General features: G+C 57.3%; 2 protein-coding genes across 6 annotated transcripts in view; one reads left to right on the plus strand and one right to left on the minus strand.

Moving 5' to 3' along the window:
• The window catches only part of R3HDM2 (R3H domain containing 2), a 29,279-nt gene extending 15,394 nt beyond the window's left edge, over window positions 1-13,885 (minus strand). For 3 of the 5 annotated variants that reach the window (XM_090128279.1, XM_090128280.1, XM_090128276.1), the window contains exons 1-4: window positions 13,786-13,885; window positions 964-1,162; window positions 739-780; window positions 32-118 (exon numbers count right to left, since the gene is read on the minus strand). In XM_090128279.1, the coding sequence (XP_089984405.1) occupies window positions 32-118; window positions 739-780; window positions 964-1,131 (297 nt within the window). In that variant the 5' untranslated portion in view covers window positions 1,132-1,162; window positions 13,786-13,885. Of the gene's footprint in view, window positions 1-31; window positions 119-738; window positions 781-963; window positions 1,163-5,501; window positions 6,215-6,239; window positions 6,296-6,400; window positions 9,810-13,785 lie in introns of those variants that run through there. The other 2 variants (XM_090128277.1, XM_090128278.1) reach the window with 2 other exon arrangements.
• A 2,789-nt stretch (window positions 13,886-16,674) lies between these two features.
• Window positions 16,675-18,817, plus strand: LOC116235259 (inhibin beta C chain). The gene is made up of 2 exons (XM_031603283.2): window positions 16,675-17,033; window positions 17,913-18,817. The coding sequence occupies exons 1-2, from the start codon at window positions 16,727-16,729 to the stop codon at window positions 18,644-18,646; spliced, it is 1,041 nt and encodes a 346-aa protein (XP_031459143.2). The 5' UTR covers window positions 16,675-16,726; the 3' UTR covers window positions 18,647-18,817.
• Window positions 18,818-20,029: the final 1,212 nt, after the last annotated feature.

The following is a 20,029-nucleotide window of genomic DNA, read 5'->3' on the forward strand; positions in this document are numbered from 1 at the left end:
TACTGCACAACTCGTCTGGTTCTGGGCCTACCTGGGACTCCAGCAGCCCATCTACAAAGGGGCTGGACGATTCTTCACACACAGCCAAGCTCCTGACCAGCTTAAGCTTTGAATTAGACTGGAAAAGTAAAAGAAAGAGCACAGTTAAGACCCCTCAGCCAGAAAGCACGCACTCCAGTTCATGCTGTTGCACCACCGAGCCATTCATGCAATCAGCATTAATTGAATTGCTGAAAAGGAGGACTACCACACCAGCATCTCGCAACACACAGGGACGTGCACACATCTGGAGTCCTGGAGCAAAGCAGTTCCTTCCTGCAGCCCTCAGTTCAATTTGGAACCAACCAACATTTAAGTGAGGAAGCTCACTGCCTCAACTCTTTGGCCTCTTCAGCCCCAGCAACCCCAGGCCTCCCCTCCTCACCTAAGAATCAAAACTACTCCCAAAGGACACAGCGAACAAATGGTTTTATCTAAGATACGAGGTGAGAATCGTTACTGTTCTTAATTACCAGGCTGTCATCCAGCTTACACCTACCCCGCCTGACCCGGTGGCTTTGGTTATTTTGGGTAACGTAGTAGTGCTTAGTTTAAAATAAAATCTCTGCTTTCAGGACTGCTGGCAAGTTGACTCACTTGGGTGACAAATGGGAAATAGAAACCAGTCCCATGAGAACCCAGGCAGGATCAGCCATAGGAACAGCCTGAAGAAGAAAGGGATGCTGGAATATCTCATACCTTGGCTCTTTTTCTGGCATGTCCGTGGCCCGACGTCCGTCTCTGGAGAAAAAAAGGAAAGAGAAGGCAAAAAGCTCGATGTGAGGGTGTACAATATCAGTGCTATTTGGTGTTTGAGGCAGCACAGAGATTTGGAAGCAGATCTCAACCTGACAGTGTGTTTCTCAGGCAGAATGAGAGGAGCTCCGTGTGCCCCTTTGGGCTGCCCACCTGTTCCATGCTCACCTGAGCTTCCTGACGCACGCTGACCTCCTCCCCCCCATCCTTCTCAGCCTCCTCCTTGCTGGGTGACCTGGATACGTATTTGGTTTTGCTCACGGATTCCTCAACCACCTTTTTTTCTGACTCCTTCATTATTTCCAGGGACTCCTGCGCTGTGTTGCTGTTTGACATCTTCAGAGCCCTGCGACGCAGCGACGGGCACCTGCCAGAAGAAGGGACAGAGTGGGGCAGAAAGGTCAGGGAGGAGAGAGTTTCCAACTGGAGCACTGACTCTTGCACATAAAGGTTGTCATTTCTTCCACCTCCTTTTGTGCACAGCAACCCCAACCCCTGCACCCTGCACCCACCCATTCGTCCCCTTGGATGCAGCCCCAAGCTCTTGCAGGATTCTCACCAGGACCCTGAAGTCATGGGCTGAACAAAGTCACAGCTGAACAAAGGCCCAGAGGCACACAGAGATGCCCTGAAACTCCTCCGGGTGCAGGCACCCTGCCCTGTAACTCCTCTGATGCAAAGAAGAGGCTCAGGGCAGTGCTGAGGAACACACAGAGGAATTCAGGAGGTGAGATCAACCCAACGGCTGGACGAGGTGTGCTCTGTCATGCACAGATAACAACCAAAAACCTGCATTCTTTTCCCAAATCGCAGCCCTGCCCTTCTGGCAGGCACTCAGAGGGATCTTCAATGAGGACACAGCCTCGGACCCAGAGATTGCTCTGGTTTCTCCTGGGAAACAGAGTGACATCTTCCCTGTGGCTGCTTATGGCTCCATAGTACAGAAAAAACAGGAGCCGAGCCATTGCAGATGAAAACATAATGCTTCCTAATGAAGTTGTGTCTAATTGCATGCTTCTGATTAGCAAGCATACAGCCTGCCCAGGGCCCTGAAACGACCAGGCAGGGCAGGGTGCCTTGCTCTGCTCCCAGCACCAACAGGATGGGAGATATCCATTCATAAAACGGAGCCAGCTGCAAGCCTAGAACCAAAGGCAGCCCTCTGGGCTCAGCCAAAGCAGCTCTTCTGGAGCTCCAATGAGGGCAGACCAGCTTAGGAAGGACTGCAGAGGGAATTCTGGTCCTGAGAGCCACATTTGTGCAGCCACTGCTGGGGCACAGCCCAGTGACTCCAAAGGGAAAGGGGGAATCCCACATTTCAGAGGAGCTCCAACAGAAGATCTCAGTGTTAGAAGATACAGCTGACGTTCATCAACTTGTTCTATTAATTGCTTTGGCAGAACATGGCTGAAAGTGTCTGATCTCACCAAGATTTATTAACTCTTGGCAGCTCTGCACAGCTGCTCATCTTCATTAACTAATTCAACCTCACCCCCTTTTAATCTGTGGGGATGTCGGAGATAAAACGCGTTCTGCTCTTTCTGCAGCTCCTGGAGTGATTTCTGGCTGCAGTCACCCTGCAGGAGGCAAAGCAGTGAGGTTTCACCCCAGCTCCCCCCCCAGCTGCTGTAGCACCGTGCCCTGCTTGCAGCCCGGGGAGGAAGAACCTTCCTCATCACACTGCAACGCAACCTTAGCATCACGGGGGAAAACAGCACCGCTGTTGGGAGCTGATGGGAGCTCAGTGCCACTCAGCAGACATTTCTGCACTGCCCCTCCTGATGAACTTTCTGCCCCTGGCAGCAGCCCCTGGAACATTTCCTTGCATGCAAAGCTCCAGAGAGAGCTGCCGTGCACTGCCAGTGCTCCTTCACAGCCTGCAAAGAAGAGCTTTCCTTTCTGTATGAATGAATCAGCGCCGCTCCCTCAGGACAGGCGTAGGTCGCATGAGGGGGTGGCAGACATGAGCTGCAGCGACAGACAGCAGCTTGCAGAGAGGGGAAGTTCAGAGGACTCGGGGTGGGTGGCACTGAGCTGAGCTCTGCCAGGGAGGAGATGGGGAGATGACGTAGATGCAGCATCAGGGAAGCTACTGAATCTGGGTCAGAGCAGTCGCCCAGCAGAGCTGCTGGAGGTGGGAGAGCTGAGCCGAGCGATCTGGGGTCGGAGGTGGCAGTGAACACCGAGCGCTGCTTGAGGGTTGGGTGAAGGGTAACTCCATCCTCACCTTCCTCCAAAAAGGGAACAGACCAGCCCGCAGCCTCAGGAGTAAGCCTGCATGCTCAGACTTCACAATCTGCTTCAGAGACATCTCTTGACTCACATCCCCCTCAGCCTCTTCCCTAGGTTATTTTTTTTTTTCTGCTTTTGCTTCCTGAGACTCACTCCAGGAAGCAATCGATAGGGCAGAGCAGACTGACATGCCCGAGTCACAGCGCTGTGCTGTATTAATGGAACATCGAGTCCCACAGTGCAGAAGGCAGCAGCACCCCACTGACAAGGAGGAACCCAGCAAAGCCCCAGGAACAGCTCTTCCCATCCTCAGGTTGGTTCAAAAACACAAAGGAAGCGTGCTTAAAGCCAGATTCATTCACTCGCTAAACAAAGTTACAGTGCTTGGAAGACTCAGAAATAAACATCCCAAGGCGGTGAGTCACTCGTGGGCAGGACAGTCCCCACCACATCAGGTCGATGACGTGCAGCCAGAGCCAACTCTCAGCACCGGGAGCTGGGCGAGGAAAGCCGGCCCACCTGAGCGAGGTCTGCAGGTGCAAGAGGTGATGGGAGCCAACAACCCAGCCTGGAAGAGGGAAGTGGGAAAGCCACGGCCCTCTTCTAGAGCACAAACATTTTGCTTTGCCCCTCAGAGCACGGCCTTGCTGCCGGCAGCACTGAGCAGGAACGAGGAGTGCAGGAGGAGTGATGCTCTCCCAGCTGCGCGCTGATTGGCTCGCGGCTCAGCCAATCAGAGCCAGAGCTCCATGGCAACCGGCTCTGTCACCAGGAGCAACCGGGAGAGCCGGGTACCGGCAGCCGCCCTATGGAGGGACCGGGGGAGGTGAGATGCAGAGGGTGCCGAGGGTCCCAGCTCCAGAGCGGGGCTGCAGCATCCTCCTATCATCCCGAGGGGCTGCAGGGAACCCTCTGCTTTCCCCAGGGCACGGCCGCTGGTGCAATTTCGGGGTGCTGGAGTATGTTTCCCAAGTACTCTGCTAAAAGGAGGTTTGGCTGTAGGACTGACAACATGCAGCTCCTGAGATAACTTCTGAGATAGGTCTGAGATAGGTCCCTCACAGGCTCCACACGGCCCTCCCCATCTGTTCTGTGCAGCATAAAGCCCAACTAAGGGTCCCCAGCACCAATGCTGTTCCTGAGGCCTCAGCCTGGAGACGAGCACAGAGCCCTGCCAACACCTCCCCTGGTCTCTGGGTGGAGAAATCCACTCCCTGCCGTGAGCTGGAAGGAGCACGTGCTCTGTGCAAAGCCCCACAGTCTCTGTGAGGAACGCTCACACACTGCAGTGGCCACAGCCCATGCAGGAGCTGCTCCAGAAACATTCCCCTTTACTTTTTATCATCAGCTGAAAGATTCACTCCTGATGGTTCCTATAAAGCAAACAAAGCCAAAAGCATGGAGGCTATAGGTGCACTGGCCTGCACAAACCCAGCACTGAGTCACTGCTTTAAATCTTAATCCCCACTCCTACATTACATTGAAGAGGTGAAGAGATGATGCAAAATTTTGACTTTAGGTGGAAAGAGGGAATAAATAACCTTACGTGAACTGGGATACAGGGCACGCAGCAATGGACAGCCACAGGTGTGAGAAAGGAGACTCCAAGGCCCCCCTGCAGCTGTGAGATGCCCTCAGACCTCCCAAAATCCAGATGGAGAGGAGGATGGGAGAAAGGAACCGACTGCACCGACACCTCGATGGGGGGGTGGGGGTTGCAGAGAGGGAATTTTGGATCATGCTGAAGGAAGTGGGTTCAGGCACTGTGAAGTGCACAGCAGCAGCCACCTGCAGCCCTTCTGCTCTCACTTTATTTCGGGAGCTGCAGTGAAGCCACATAAGAACCTCTCAGCCCTCGGCTGTAAAATCCAGGGGAGACAAAACCAGGCAGCAGTTCAAGTGAGAGGAGCACAGAAGGCACTGATACGAACTTTTACAGTGCTGGATGGATTTTTTTTTTTTTTTTTTACAGTGCTGTAAACCCTCTGAGGTGAGAAAGAGAAATGTGGGACAGCCTGAGCTCCCCTCTCCTGTCACAGCTATTCCTGCACTCATCCAGGAGCAGGGAACTGCTCCCATGACGTCAAAGCAGTTTCCCAGCAACAGTGAAGGAGGGCTGTCCACCACGGGGGTTTCCTGAAAAGCTAGCATGGAATCATCCACCTCCTTTCTGCAGTGTCAGATGCGATAGGACAGCACGGCAATGGGACTTGTGTTAACTTCCCTCGTGCTGGCACGCTCCTCCAGTGCTCTCCCTGTGCCAAGAAGCAGCAGCAGCACTTAAAGTTGGCTGAGAGCACGGATTCCCCAGCCCAGCTCAGCATGAAGCCAGCTGCAAACACTGGGTGTCACAGCAAGGTGTCACAGCAAGGTGTCACAGCAAGGTGTCACAGCAAGGTGTCACAGCAAGGTGTCACAGCAAGGTGTCACAGCAAGGTAAGAGTGTGAAGAGCAGGTGAGGTGTTCCTGCCTACCTGCAGCATGAGGACCTCAAGGGCTGCTGCCTGCAGGTCCTGGAGCCACGGGTGATGGTTTCTGTTCTAAAAGAGCACTGTGAGGAGGTGAAGGGAAGGGCAGCAGGTCTGATGCACCAAAATAAAGATCCTGCGGTGCTGTAAGTGGCTGATACACCCAGCCCTAGGAGTAGCTCCTAGCACTGACAGTCGGATGGAGGGAATGTTCCTTCAGCACCGGTGTGAGAAGGAGGCAGAGGGAATCCAAACTCCCCGTTCTGCTGAAACCAAACCCAGTTTGCAGCAAGCTTTTAAACACAAGATGGGGTTAAAATAAATACACGGGTACAAATACAGCACAAGCAGCCCTACAGAACATCCAACTGAGCAAAGCAAACTCAATATTTCCCATGGCACGTGGCCAGCCAACAAGTAGCCACGTTCTTTGCCAAACTAGCCAGCTTCCAAGCAGCACAGCCCTGAAAGCACAGCCCAGCACAGCAGCACGGAGCACTCTGCCTTTGCGAAAGGGAAAGGAAGAGCCCAGAAGGAGCTGCACACAGCTCAGCTCAGCTGGGAGAGCCCACGAGGGGAACTCCTCGCTGACACAGCACAGCAGCAATCAGGGATTCCCCCGCTCCTGCAGGTGCACTCTCAGCACCACAAAAAGAAAGCTCAGTTCTGGCACTGCATCCCCAATGGGATCAGAGCTGTGGATCCATCACAGCGTTAAATGAAGCAGCAGGAATAGGCACTTACCGGAGGTGAGCGATGTCAGGTTCCCATCCCTGAACCGCCTGCCTGCTGCACCTACGCTGTGTTTTGCACAGGGGTGGTGAGAAGAGATGAAAAGAGAAGCCTCGGGTCACTGCTGCTCAAGCCCCAAATGTCAGGCGGCTCAGCTCTACAAAGGAACTCACCCCTGTGGCTCCGAGCTCCCCGCAGTCACCTGGCCCCTAATCCCCACGGACCCTCCATTGCCACAGCTGGCTCGGTAGGAACGCCGCCAGGATCATTTTGCTCTCTGGAAGCCCTTAACCTGCTTTCCCCCCCTCCCCAATGATCGCAGCGCTGTGCCGTGCAGCTCCGAGGCAGAGCAGAGCCCAACTGTGGGGAGGGATGGCACGGAGCTCTGCCAATGGCCACATGCACACCCCCTCCTGCTCTCATTCAAACACTTCAGTGGAACTGCCTCCGCAGAGCCCCGAGAAGGCTTTAAAGACACAGCATCTTCCTGAGCACTGAGAAGGCTTTAAAGACACAGCATCTTCCTGAGCATCAGGCAGGCGGGACGCAATGGCACGGAGGACCCCACGTGCACGGAGGTGGGTTTTGGGCTGCCTTCCTCACGGCTCATGCAGTGCCATCAACGCTCCCATGGGGTCACAGTCTTTAATGGTTTCTTTGCCATGCAATACAGGAAGGAAGCAAGAAATGCAAACGAGCCTGGAGAAGTTCTGAACCGTGTTGCAGCTTTCCCCCACCAAGCCTGCAGAGCTGATCTCCAGCAGAAAGACTCCAGGCAGAGGGGCTGAGCAGGACAGACCTCAGAGCACGGAGCCCTGCAAGCCCACACAGCACAGATGCACCTCCTGGGTTTCCTCCAACAGCCACAGAGCCACCTCACTGCCAGGCAGCAGCACTCTGTCTCCAGGAAACAAAGTGGGAGAAGATTTCCTCAGCTGCACCTTTACTTGGATGCAGCTTTCTCTTTACAGCAGACCCTGGCTGGGAGGAGGAGTGCATCAGCCCCACTGAAGCCCAAGTGGCTGCAAGCTGGCTGAGCCCCACAGATCACTGCCTTGCACACCTGGGAGTCCTCTGCTCAGGTAACGTGTGTGTTTGCACATTTATGCACTGAGACCACGCTCTGCTTCACCCTGATGGGTTTCTGTTGAAAGAAAACTGTGGATATGCTTCATCAGAAGGGAAAAGCCCTCAGCCTCGTGGCGCTGACCCGGCAGTGGCTGTAGTGCCAATGTGTGTCAGCCCAGGACAGGGATTCCCTGTGTGAGATGCACAGCAGGCAGCAGCAGTGTGCCCTGCGCACGTGAGAGCATCGTGGGCTCTGGCTACAGCACTCAGAAACTGCCCCTGCCCTTAAAAAAGGGAAGAGAAAAGTCACACAAAGCCTGGAACAGAGTCCTCATTGCACATCAGCTAACAGCACTCTTCTGCCACCTGCCACACTGCACAGGGATGAAGGAAAGCTGTGCACACCGCAGGAAAACAGCAAAACACCCAGGAGCAGAGCAGCAGGATCCGTGCAGCTGGGATGGACCACATGCTCTGGGCCTTCTAACAGGAGCTCATAGGAAAAGGAGATTCCTCAGCAGGGCTGGCAGTGACGCAGGAGTCCTGCAGCCAGCACAGCTCTGTGAGCAGGTCTGATAAGAGAGCAAGGGGTAGAGCAAAGGAGAGGAAAAGCGACTGTGAGTGGAGAGTCCACCATCAGAAGTCACCTCAGCCCCGAGCTGATGGGGATGGCAGCTCAGAGCAGGAATTCTGAACGGGCTCTGCTATCAGACAGAAATGATGAGCTTGATGCGCCCAGGAAATGGGATCTGAGATCCAGGAGTCGCTGCCCACAGGAAAAATAAAACAGAGCACCGTCAAATTTAATCGTAAGGGATTTTCCATTCGGATCTGGCTCAGCTGAGGATGCACACCCATGGCAACCGGCCCTTCCCTATCCCCCCCAGCACCCAACTCACAGATGTGTGCTGGCTGCAGCTGTGCCCCCGTGGCCCCTGCAAGTCTGACATGCACCAGATCTGTCAATGGCTCAGGACAGACACGTGGGCAGCGATGAGGAACGTAACGAGCTCCCATTCAGCTCCAAACACTGATAAATAATTCAGGAAGAGAAAAATGCCGCAATACAGAGCGCAGCACTGCTTAAAAATAGAATATGTGCTGCTGCTGCCAGAGGAACAGAGGGAAGAAAGCAGAGAGGTGGCACCAACGGAGCACGCGTTGGGTTGTTGGCCTTTCCAATTAGGAATCCCCCACTCTGGGTGTTACAGTGGCAGCAGCCAGGGCTGCCCCTGCTGGAGGAGAGCCCTGCAGCCATGCGTGCAAGAAAGGGAAAATCCTCCAGGCTGCACAGCCTGCAGCAAGAGCGGGGTGGGAGCACGGCCAGGGTGCTGGGTGGCATCCAGCTCTGCACAGCCACAGAGCTCAGCTTCACTCGCTCCGGTGTTTCCTGCAGGGCAGAGGTGAACAATGCTGTTCTCTCCCGAGTCGTGCTGCCTTCTGTGCAGAAACTTCCACCCTGATATCAGTGCCACCACCAGCTGTCCCGTGCTGATGAGGCTTCTGCAAAGAGCAACCTGCCACCACCAGGCCAAAAGCACAAAGCCCAAACCGCCTCCTCGTCCCCGGATCCCACCGCTCTGCGCTAACGAACGTGCACCGAAAACCTTCCTGCCAACCTAAAACATTCACCAGCCCCAGCGCGTCCGCTCGGCTTTGCGTGGTGAGAACGAAGAGACTGAGAATGATTGAGATTGAGGAACGTCACCAAGGTCACGATGGTGGTCAAGGTTTCCCCTTCCAGACCCCAGCACCGTTCCCCACCGGGTGCAAAGCGGTCCCTCACCGCATCGTGCAGCAGAACCCACTTGGACAGATGGCTGCTCCCCTCCTCACCGAGGAGCTTCAAAAAATAACAGCAAAATGACACCCATCCCTCCCTGCCTCCCTGTGATATCGGCTTCCCAAGCATTTCTAAAGCAGGAAGCTGCCAGCATAAGAAAACAGCAGGTTCTCCATAAGGAAAGGCAACGCGCTCTCATGTGCAGCTCATTCGGAACCTATTAAGTCTGGAGGCAGGAGCAGATTTCTGAAGTGTTTTGGTTCCGCCCTCCAAAATACCCCAAAATAAATTGAAAGCCAAGGGGAAAGAAAAGTGCAAAGGAAGACAATTGAAAGGCACTGAGGGGAAGGTCGTGTGTGAGCAAGGCCAAAATCCCAGCCCTGGTTTGAACCTGATGGGGAGGAGGAGGAGGGCAGACCCTCAGCTTCGGGGTGGGCGGAACTTCAGCAGTTCTGAGGTCTGAGCAAACGCCCCCTGCACCCTTCCCACCCTCATCCCTCCTTACCCTTGCTCTCCCCTTCCTCTTCTAATGAGAAACCATGACAGGAGGAGCAGCTCTGAAGCAGCTGCTCGTTTTGGTTTGGCCATGGGGGAACAGACAGGGCAGAATTCCATTTCCTAACCAGGAGCCAAAAGCTTCCCACAAAGAGGTCACCCAGATGCACCCCCACCAAGTGGCTCTTTGTCTAAACTCAGCTCCGAAGACATTTGGTTCTTAAAGAAAAGGATGTCAAAGCAATAAGAGAATTTTATAACTTCATTAAATATATATATATAAGAGCTGGCATAAGGAGTAGGCTGCATCTGCCCACACTCAATAATCATCACTGAAATTTACTGGGAGGCAGCCGTGACTCAGTCTGCAGTACACAAAGACAGCTTGTGCTCCCAATACATAATGAAAGTGGGCTCTATAGAAAGCCATAAATCCGTATGAGCCCCATTGACAACAGCATGCAAGGGAATCCCAGCGCTGACATCAGCTCAGCCCTTCCTCCTGCTGCTGCTCACACCCAGACTGGGCTCCCACGGGCGCTCCTCACCTCTGCACGTTGCTAAATCCCACCAAGAGGTCACGCCGCCTTCCAGCCGGGTTCAGCAGGACACAGAAATCAAGAGAAAGCACAAAAAAAGATGGAGGATGGAGAGCAACAGAGTCGCATTCCATTGCAAAGAGGAAGAAGCCATACAAGAGCTCTCAACTTCCCATGACAGTTAGGCTAAAAGCAACCGCTCCTTCCAGCCCAGAGCAGCAGCCAGCAGCGAGGTGCCCCGTAAGGAATCAAAGGGAAATGGTTTCTCTGATCCCCCTCTGCTGAGTGCAGTGCTCTGGTCCTCAGAGCTCAGGCACCTGCAGCTCTCAGCACTGCGTGACAACCATAACGAGCCTCTGGGTGGGGAGAGATCCTGGTACACCATAGGACACAGCTTCCCACTTTTGGCCTGAGAAGCTGAGAGCAAACGAGGCCATGAAGGCTCGCCAAAGAGGAAGATGGTGCTACAAACCACGGCGTGATATTGTTAAATCACTCTGGATTTTGGCTTGTGCTATGCAGGCAGCTCCAACTGAGCCTCAGGAACCAGCCTGATAACTGAGGGTCAATTGCTTCCATGTCCTATTCCTGTGGAAGGGAGAGAGGGACTGAGAAAAAAATAACTCTGCAAGCTACTGGATCCTGTCAGGAAAAGATATTAACTGCAGGTATCCTTGGCATGATTTGATGGAGAATTTCTAGCATGAACCCGAGGAGGACACAGAATTTACGCCAGTCAGCCTTAGGGAGCCACAGTGGTAAACAGCACAGAAATAAAGAAGAGTGAGTAAGGAATCAGAACTGCACGAAGCAGCTATGGGGAAGCTGGCCCCAGATCTGGGAGAGATGGAGAGCAGGGTGAGGCAGGAGGTAAGGTACGACTCCCAGCAATACCAGTGTAGAAACCAAACAGAGCAGCCGTGTTGTTTGGCTGCTTCCTAACAAGCAGGTGAGATCCTATGAACCCCCTGCTCTCCTCTACAGCACATTCTTCGTAAGAGCAGCCATTCCTCATAGAGTCACAGGATGGTTTGGTTGGAAGGGACCTCAAGGATCACGAAGCTCCAACCCCACAAAGCCACCAACCTCCACGTTTCACAGCAGCCCAGGCTGCCCAGGGCCCCATCCAACCTGGCCTCCAACACCTCAGGGATGGACGGGGCATCCACAGCCTCTCTGGGCAGCTGTTCCAGCACCTCACCGCTCTCACAGCAAACAACTTCCCCTGACATCCAGCTGAAATCCGCCCTCCCTCAACTCCAGCCATTTCCCCTCGTCCTGCACTTCTCTCCCCTTCCCAAGAGCTGACTCCCCTCCTGTCTGCAGGCTCCCTTGAGGTGCTGAAGGCTGCAATGATTCACCCCGCAGCTTCTTTTCTGCAGGCTGAACGAGCCCAGCTCCCTCAGCCTGTCCTCATAGGGAGGTGCTGCAGCCCTGCTCATCTTCGTGGCTCCTCTGGCCCCTCTCCAGCAGCTCCCTGTCCTTCTTGTCCTGGGGGCTCCAGCCCTGGGGCCTCACGAGAGCAGAGCAGAGGGGGACGATCACCTCCCTGCCCCTGCTGCCACCCCTCTGCTGATGGAGCCCAGGATCCCATTCGCTTCCCGAGCCGCAAGGGCACACTGCTGGCTCATGTTCAGCTTTTCACCCCCCAGGACCCCCAGGTCCTTTTCTGCAGGGCTGCTCTCAAGGCCTGCTGCTCCCAGTCCGTATGGATGCCTGCCATTCCTCCGGCCCCAGTGCCAAACCTTGCACTCGGCCGTGTTGAACCTCATCAGGTTCACCCAGGCCCACCTTTCCAGCCTCTCGAGGTCCCTCTGATGGCATCCCTTCCTTCCACCGTGTCGACCACACCGCTCAGCTGGGTGTTGTCAGCAGATTGCTGAGGGTGCACTCGATTCTACCATCGATGCCCCTGAGAAGGATGTTGAAAAGCACCAGTCCCAAGCACAGCTGGTAACCACGGAACAGCAGAGCTGCCCCTGGGTCTTCAAGCAGCAGTTAATGCTTTGCTAAAGGGCTTCCCCCCTTTTCCTACCATCAGGAGGACTCAATTCCTCAGCCTGTCTTTAATTGAGATGGGCAGACACCAAGCTTGGCAACACAGCTCCCCAAGCAGCTTAGCTCTCTTTACCAGCACCTTCCTTTCCCAATCCTTTGGGTTTCTTCCACTTTTTTGAACTCTGACTTTGCTCCAGACAGGCAGCAAACTGCACCCACTCAGCAACACGTGCGGGATTAACGCCAGCATTACATTTCCAGCTCACCACTGCATCTGAATCCTCTTCAGCTGTGGATCACTTTACACAGCTGTAAGAGCAGCAGAAGCTATAATAAACTCAGGGTTTCCTTCTACTCACCACTACAGTGAGCTCTAAGGAAAACAAAGCCTGACCTGGAAGCTGGAAGCCCTGCAGCTCAGCAGCTCCAGAAGCTTGTTCAATATTCGTGACAATGCAGCTCATTCTCTTGCCATCCCCACTACTAAACACACCTTGTTATCAGCATGAACGATTAGAAATGCATCTTGTTTTTCCAGATATCTTTTCCCAATGCTTGAAGCCCCCCAAAATACCAAGGAGTACTCAAAGAACAGGCAGGGCAGAAGCAGCTGAGCTCAGTTTCCAGTGCTCAGGAGAAAAACTGATGGGTTTGAGGGGGTCTGTGTTAAATCACCCACGAGCAACAGGTCACGCAGACCATACAGGTGCAACAAACTGGGTGCCTGGCTGCTGTATGTCAGCTTCCAGGACCAGGAATCATTTCACTGCCCCGAAATAAAATCCAACAGCTGGTTTGGGGCACAGTGATGCTGTGTGGAAGCGCAGCAGGCGGATCTCACACAGCGCAGGGCAGCCAGGCTCACCCACACACTGCAACACAGCCCGAGTGCTGGGACAGAACGAAGCAGGTGGATCTCACAGCAAACCCTGAGCAGGACTGATAAACTGGAGGCAGTCAAAAGGACACAGCAGGAATACAGACCTTAGGGAATGGAGGCAAAGAAAGGTTTTATCAAGGAGTTCTGTGGTCTAACTAAGAACATCTGCTTGCTCGGGGATCGAATGCTGGTAAACTGATCATAAAAGTAACAGCAAAACCCCCCCGTAAGGCAGACAGGGGCTGGATGGAGCTCTGCTGGGAGGCGCACAGCAGCTCCCGAGCCACATTACTGCAGCCCTATAAAACCACAGAGCAGCTCCAGAACAAAAAGCAAGAAAGAACAGGGACTGGAAAGCAGAAAAGGCTGCCGCCACCACGGAACGGAGCAACACCGATCTCATTGTCAAGGAAAGAAAGAAAACGCAAAACGGGAGAGGCACCATCCCACACACAGCGCGAAAGGCGACAAAACCAACACCACCCCCCCCCAGCACACAGCCCCCCCCCAGCGCTGCACCCCAAGGCAAAGCCCCGCCTGCACCGCCCCCACGGCGCCCTCAGGGCCTCCCCCCCCCCTCCTGTTGCTCCATAGAGCCCACGGCCTTGCGGTCGGGGTTGTTTTTTTTTTTTAGGGGGGGCTCACAGCGTTCACAACGCCCCCCCCGCTTTTTTACCCCGCCGCCCCCCGACCCCTCCGCAGCCGAGAGCCTCGAGGACAGCGCTGGGAGCGGAGGGTGAAGCCCCCCAACCCCCCCCCCGAGCCCCGACCCCCCCCCGGATCCCCCGCACTCACCGGGCCGGGCCCCACGCCGCTGGGCCGCGGCCACCGCCGCCACCACCACCTCTATGGGCCGGGCCTGGGCCAGCGCGGAAAGTAAACGGGGGGGGTGAGGGGGGGGGGGAAGGAAACGGAGCGTGGAGAAAAAGGGGAAAGGAACGGGAGGGGGAGGGAAAAAAAAAAAAAAAAAAAAAAGGGGGGGGAGGAAAAAAAAAAAAAAAGGAAAGAAGCGTGGGCCCCTCCCACGGCGGAGCTGCGCTGCGTCAGCGCTCTGCGTGTTACGTCATCACGGCGCGCCGCCGTGCGCCGTTGGCATGGCGACCGCGGGGAGGTGGGCGGTAGCGCCCCCCTGCGGGGTGGAGGACGCGAGAGGAGCCGGAACGCGCAGAGGGCGGAGCCAATCAGAGGGTCCGCCTTAAAGGGGAGGGGCGGGTGGCTCCGCCCCCACGCGCGGCCACGCCCAGAGGGGGCGGGGCTTCCGCTGCTAGGGGTCACGTGGTGTGAGGGGGAGCGTGTAGCGTGGGTACGTTGTGGGGACAGCATGGGGACAATGTGGGGACAACGTGGGGACAGCGTGGGGACATCATGGGGACAATGTGGGGACATAGTAGGGACACTATGGGGACAACATGGGGACAGCGTGGGGACATCATGGGGACAACGTGGGGACACTATGGGGACAGCATGGGGACATCATGGGGACAACGTGGGGACACTATGGGGACAGCATGGGGACAATGTGGGGACATTATGGGGACATCCTGGGAACATTATGGAGAGACCATGGGGACATCATGGAGACACTATGGGGACATCATGGGGACATTATGGGGACATCCTGGGAACGTTATGGAGAGACCATGGGGACATTATGGGGACATCATGGGGACACCATGGGGACAACACAGGGACATTGTGGGGACACTATAGGGGGGCCATGGGGACACAATGGAGACATCATAGGGACAACATGGGGAGGCAATGGGAACAACATAGGGTTGTCATGGGGACTCTATAGGGACATCGTGGGGACATCACAGAGACACCTTGGGGGACATCATAGGGACAATATGGGGACACTATGGGGACAACATGGGGATACTATGGGGACACTATGAGGAGATCATGGGGACACTGTGGGGACAACATGGGGACATCATGGGGATAACATGGAGACACTATGGGGACATCATGGGGACACTATGGGGGACATCATGGGGAGAACATGGGGATATCATGAGGACATTATGGAGACACCATGGGGACATTATGGGGACACTATAGGAGACGCCATGGGGACACAATGGAGACATCATGGGGACAACATGGGAGGCCGTGGGGACATCATGGGGACATTACGAGGAAACAGTGGAGACATTATGTTGACATATGGGAACACCATGGAGAGATCATGGGGACAACATGGGGACACTATAGGGGATGCCGTGGGGACACTATGGGGACAACATGGGGAGACCACGGGGACAGCATGGGGACACTATGGGGGACCTCATAGGGACATTGTAGGAGCACTGCGGGGACACTACAGGGACACCGTTTGGGACATCGTGGGGACACCATGGGGACATCATAAGGTTGTCGTGGGGACTCTAGGGACATCGTAGGGACACCGTGGGGACATTGTAGGAACATTGTGGGGACACTGTAGGGACACCGTGGAGACACCATTGGGGACATCATGGGGACACTGTGGAGACATCATGGGAACACCATGAAAACATCATGGGGACTCTATAGGGACATTGTGGGGACGTCACAGGGACACCATGGGGACATCATGGGGTCGTTATGGGGACGTCACTGGGACACCACAGGGATACCACAGAGGCACTGTGGGGACACTATGGGGGACATCGTGGGGACATCGTGGGGACACTATGGGGACATCGTAGGGGCATTGTAGGAACACTGTGGGGACACTGTGGAGACATGTTGACATCATGGGGACATTATGGGGACACTGTGGAGACATCATGGGGACACCATAAAAACATTATGGGGACTCTATAGGGACATCGTGGGGGCATCAAAGGGACACCATGGGGACATCATGGGTTCGTTATGGGGACCCTATAGGGACATCATAGGGACATGATGGTGGGGGACTATATGGGGACACCATGGGGAGACCATGAAGTCATCATAGGGACATTATGGGGGACCTCATAGGGACATTGTAGGAGCACTGCGGGGACACTACAGGGACACCGGGGACTCTATAGGGACATCATAGGGACACCACGAGGGACATGATGGTGGGGGACTTTGTGGGGACACCATGGGGAGGCCATGGGGTCATCATGGGGACACAATGGGGGACCTCATAGGGACATTGTAGGAGCACTGCGGGGACACTACAGGGACACCGTTTGGGACATCGTGGGGACACCATGGGGACATCATAAGGTTGTCGTGGGGACTCTAATAGGGACATCGTGGGGACATCACAGGAACACCATGAGGGACATTGTGGGAACACCATGGGGACACCATGGAGACACCATTGGGGACATCATGGGGACACTGTGGAGACATCGTGGGGACACCATGAAAACATCATGGGGACTCTATAGGGACATCATGGGGACACTATGGGGACATCGTAGGGGCACTGTAGGAACACTGTGGAGACACTGCGGGGACACCACTGGGGACACCATGGGGACCCCCCGGGGACATCGAGGGTCCCCATCTCCCCAGGTCCCACCCATGTTTCTCCTCCACAGCCCAGGATCCCCACCATGGCGTCCCCACGTCCCCCCCCCGCCGGCCCCACGGCTCCACCTTAACCCACAGCCCGGCCGTGCGGTGCCACCGCCGTTATCTGACCGGGATCAGCCAATATTTGTGGTCAGGACAGCTCTACCCCCCCACCCCCCTCCCTTCCCTCCCCCCCCCTCCTGCAGCCTCACTTCATCCAGCTCCCATAGCGGCGATGGCAGCGGTTTTGGCCTTCCTCCTCCTCCTCCTCTCACAGATGGCATCACCCCACGGAGCCCCACGGTGCCCCATGGCGCTGACCCCCCCGGCGCAGCGCAGGGCGCTCCTGGCCACGGCGCAGCACAGCATCCTGACCGGGCTGCATTTACCCGAGCGGCCCCGCGCCCCCCGCCCCCCACCCAGGGCAGCGCTGCTCAGCGCTTTGCGTCGGGTTCAACCGCAGCTCAACCGGGGCGTCGCCCCCCCGCGGCCCCCCAACACTGCGGGGCAGAACTACGAGGTGCTGAGCTTCGCTGAGGCAGGTGGGTGGCGGGGGGGGCGATGTATGCGGTGGGGGGTCCCTATGTGGGGGGATCCCCACGGTGGGGGGGGGCAGGAGGTCACTGTGGTTGCGGGGTGTGCGGTGGGTTTCGCATTGCGGGGGGCGCGTGGGGGGGGGTCCTTGCGGTGGAGGGATCCCTGTGGGAGGGGGGTTGGGTTGCATTGCGCGGACGTGTCCCACGCGTGGGACCCCTGCGCCCATTCTGGGGGGGGGTCGGTGGTGCTGTGAGGCTCCGGGCCCCTCACTGCCCCGCGGGGGGGGGGGTTGGCACAGTGCATCAGAGCCGTGCTCTGGTTCCTCCCCAAAGTGCCGCGTTTCCAGGAGCAGAGAAAACCCCGTGTGGTGTTCAGTGTCCTTACGGGCGTCCCCTGAGGTCCCCGCACCCCCCAGGGCCAATGCAGAGGGGCAGAAAACCACCCCCCCCCCCCCACAGTGCCCCCCACCTGCTGCCCTGCTGCTGGCCGAGCTGAGTGCTGCGCTCCCCCCCCAGCCCCGCGCACTTCGCGCGGCTCAGCGCATCCTCAAAGGCTCCTGGAAGCGGCGCATCTCCACGCACTGCACTCCTGGAGGTGGGGATGTGGGGGGGGGTTGATGGGGGGTGGGGGGGTGGGGGGGGGCACATCTGCTGGGAGCAGCGCTGCACGTGAGGGCCCGGAGGTGATTCACGACCTCCCCCAAACCCTCTGCAGCTCTGCAACAGGGGAACGTCGGGGCTTGGAGAGATCCAACGTCGATCCCCCACCACCCCCACGTGCCGCCCCACATCCCAGCAGTGCCGCACTGGGCTTCCTCCCCCCACCCCCACCCCCAAACCCCCCCGCACCCCCCACCCCCCAATATCCTGACGGTTCCTTTGCAGGTCCGTCCACGCCGCGCAGCTCCCGCCTGCTCTTCCGTTTCTCCCAGGAGCTCCGTGAGAACTCAGAGGTCCTGCAAGCGCAACTCCACGTTTTCTGGCCCCCCCCGGGTCCCGGCAGCTCGCAGCCCGTGGCCGTAAGGCTGCTGCACGGGGACGCGGCGCGCAACGGCACGGCGCTGAGCGAGGCGATGCTGGAGGTGCGCGGCGAGGGTTGGAACGCGCTGGACGTGAGCGACGCGCTGCGGAGCGTCCTGAGCCGCGGCACCGAGCGGCTGACGGTGGAGCTGAACGCTTCGCGACCCCCCCTGCCCACCTACGGCTGGGACGACCGTCGGCCTTTTGTGGCCGTCCGAGCCCGGATCGGGACCCCCCCCAGCCGCCGTCGCCGCGGCATTGATTGCAGCGGGAGCACGCGGACGTGTTGCCGCAAAGAATTCTTCGTGGACTTCAAGGAGATCGGCTGGGAGGATTGGATCATCCAGCCGGAGGGGTATCACATGAATTATTGCGCCGGGCTGTGCCCCCCCCACGTGGCCGCCGTCCCCGGGGTGGCCGCGTCTTTCCACACCGCCGTCCTCAATCTCATCAAAGCCAACAACGCCGACGCCGCCGCGGATTCTTGCTGCGTCCCGACGCAGCGCCGTCCGCTCTCGCTGCTCTACTACGATCGCGACAGCAATATCGTCAAAACTGACATCCCCGATATGATCGTGGATGCGTGTGGGTGCACTTAATGCGCTGCTGGGAGCCCCCCCCTGCAGAGCCCCGCAGGGTCTGCGTGTCTCGGGGGTGGATCCGGGCGTCTCAGCCGTGCGCCCAGTGCCCGCCGTGCCTGGATTCGTCGTGCTGGAGATCAGAAATCCATCCGTGCGCCTCTGCGGTTTGAACGGAGGGGAGTGAATGGAGGGGGGGCCTGAGCTGGGGGTTGGGTGGGGGGGAGCAGAGCCTTTGAGGGGGGTAGAAGGTGGAAATGGTGCTGGCGGCGGGGGGGGAAGCGGCAATAAAGTCATGACACGCAGAGCTGTGGGTGCATCTGTGGGTCGTGCAGCGCCGTTCGCACGGGGCGCACAAAACCCCTGCGTGGCACAGCGCTCCCCACCGCAGTGCCGGGGGGCGTGGGACCCCAACGTGCCCCAAACAGGCTGGGAAGACGGAGGGGGGGTGAGCGAGAGCATGGCGGTGCTGAGCTGGGGGATGTGGGACCCCGAGCGGACCGAGTGGAATTTGCAACATCCCATCTGCGTTTGGCCGTTACCGCCCCGGTTTAGTATAAACCGGCAGCTCTTTCACTGCCGGCTGTTGCTGCCCCACAGCCCCACACCGCCCCCATGTCGGTGCGTTCCCACCCCACATCGCATCGCGGCTGCTCTCCCCGTGCCAACCCAGCAGGGCACAGCGCAGCCGTGAGAGCGGGGAGCAAAGGGCAGCTCCGGCCTCGTGGCACCTCTGCTCCCACCGTCGGGTTGTTGCTCTGCTCTGCTGGGGAACCAGGGCTGCCCCACGGCTGTGGGGTTGGTGGGGAGGGGGCGGTGGGGCAGGGGGGTGGCATTGCCCCTTCCTGTAGGCATGGGCAGAGTCACGAGCAGCCCTGGAGCGGGGTGTGTGCTGCAGTGGTGGCACAGCCACGGGGCAGCTGTGGAGCAGCTATGGGGCACCTATGGGACAGCAGTGGGGCCTCTATGGGGCATCTGTGGGGCAGTTATGGGACAGCTATGGAGCAGTCCTGGAGAGGGGTGTGTGCTGCAGTGGTGGCACAGCCACGGGGCAGCTGTGGGGCAGCTATGGGGCAGCAGTGGGTGCAGCAGTGGGGCAACTGTGGGGCAGCTATGGGGCATCTATGGGACAGCAATGGGGCCTCTATGGGGCATCTGTGGGGCAGTTATGGGGCAGCTATGGAGCAGTCCTAGAGCAGGATGCATGCTGCACTGGTGGCACAGCCATGGGGCATCTATGGGACAGCAGTGGGGCAGCTATGAGGCATCTGTGGGGCAGCCGTGGGGCAGCTATGGAGCAGACCTGGAGTGGGGTGTGTGCTACAGTGGTGGCACAGCTGTGGGGCATCTGTGGGGCAGTTGTGGGGCAGCTATGGGGCATCTATGGGACAGCAGTGGGGCAGC

The sequence above is a fragment of the Phasianus colchicus genome, chromosome 33 (genome assembly GCF_987193195.1).
Source record: "Phasianus colchicus chromosome 33, bPhaCol1.hap1.1, whole genome shotgun sequence".
NCBI classification, from domain to species: domain Eukaryota; kingdom Metazoa; phylum Chordata; class Aves; order Galliformes; family Phasianidae; genus Phasianus; species Phasianus colchicus.

Coding starts and splice junctions, on each gene's coding strand:
- LOC116235259 (XM_031603283.2), top strand. CDS start 16,727: ATGGCAGCGGTTTTGGCCTTCCTCCTCCTCCTCCTCTCACAGATGGCA. Junction 17,034..17,912: donor GCTGAGCTTCGCTGAGGCAG/GTGGGTGGCGGG, acceptor GTTCCTTTGCAG/GTCCGTCCACGCCGCGCAGC.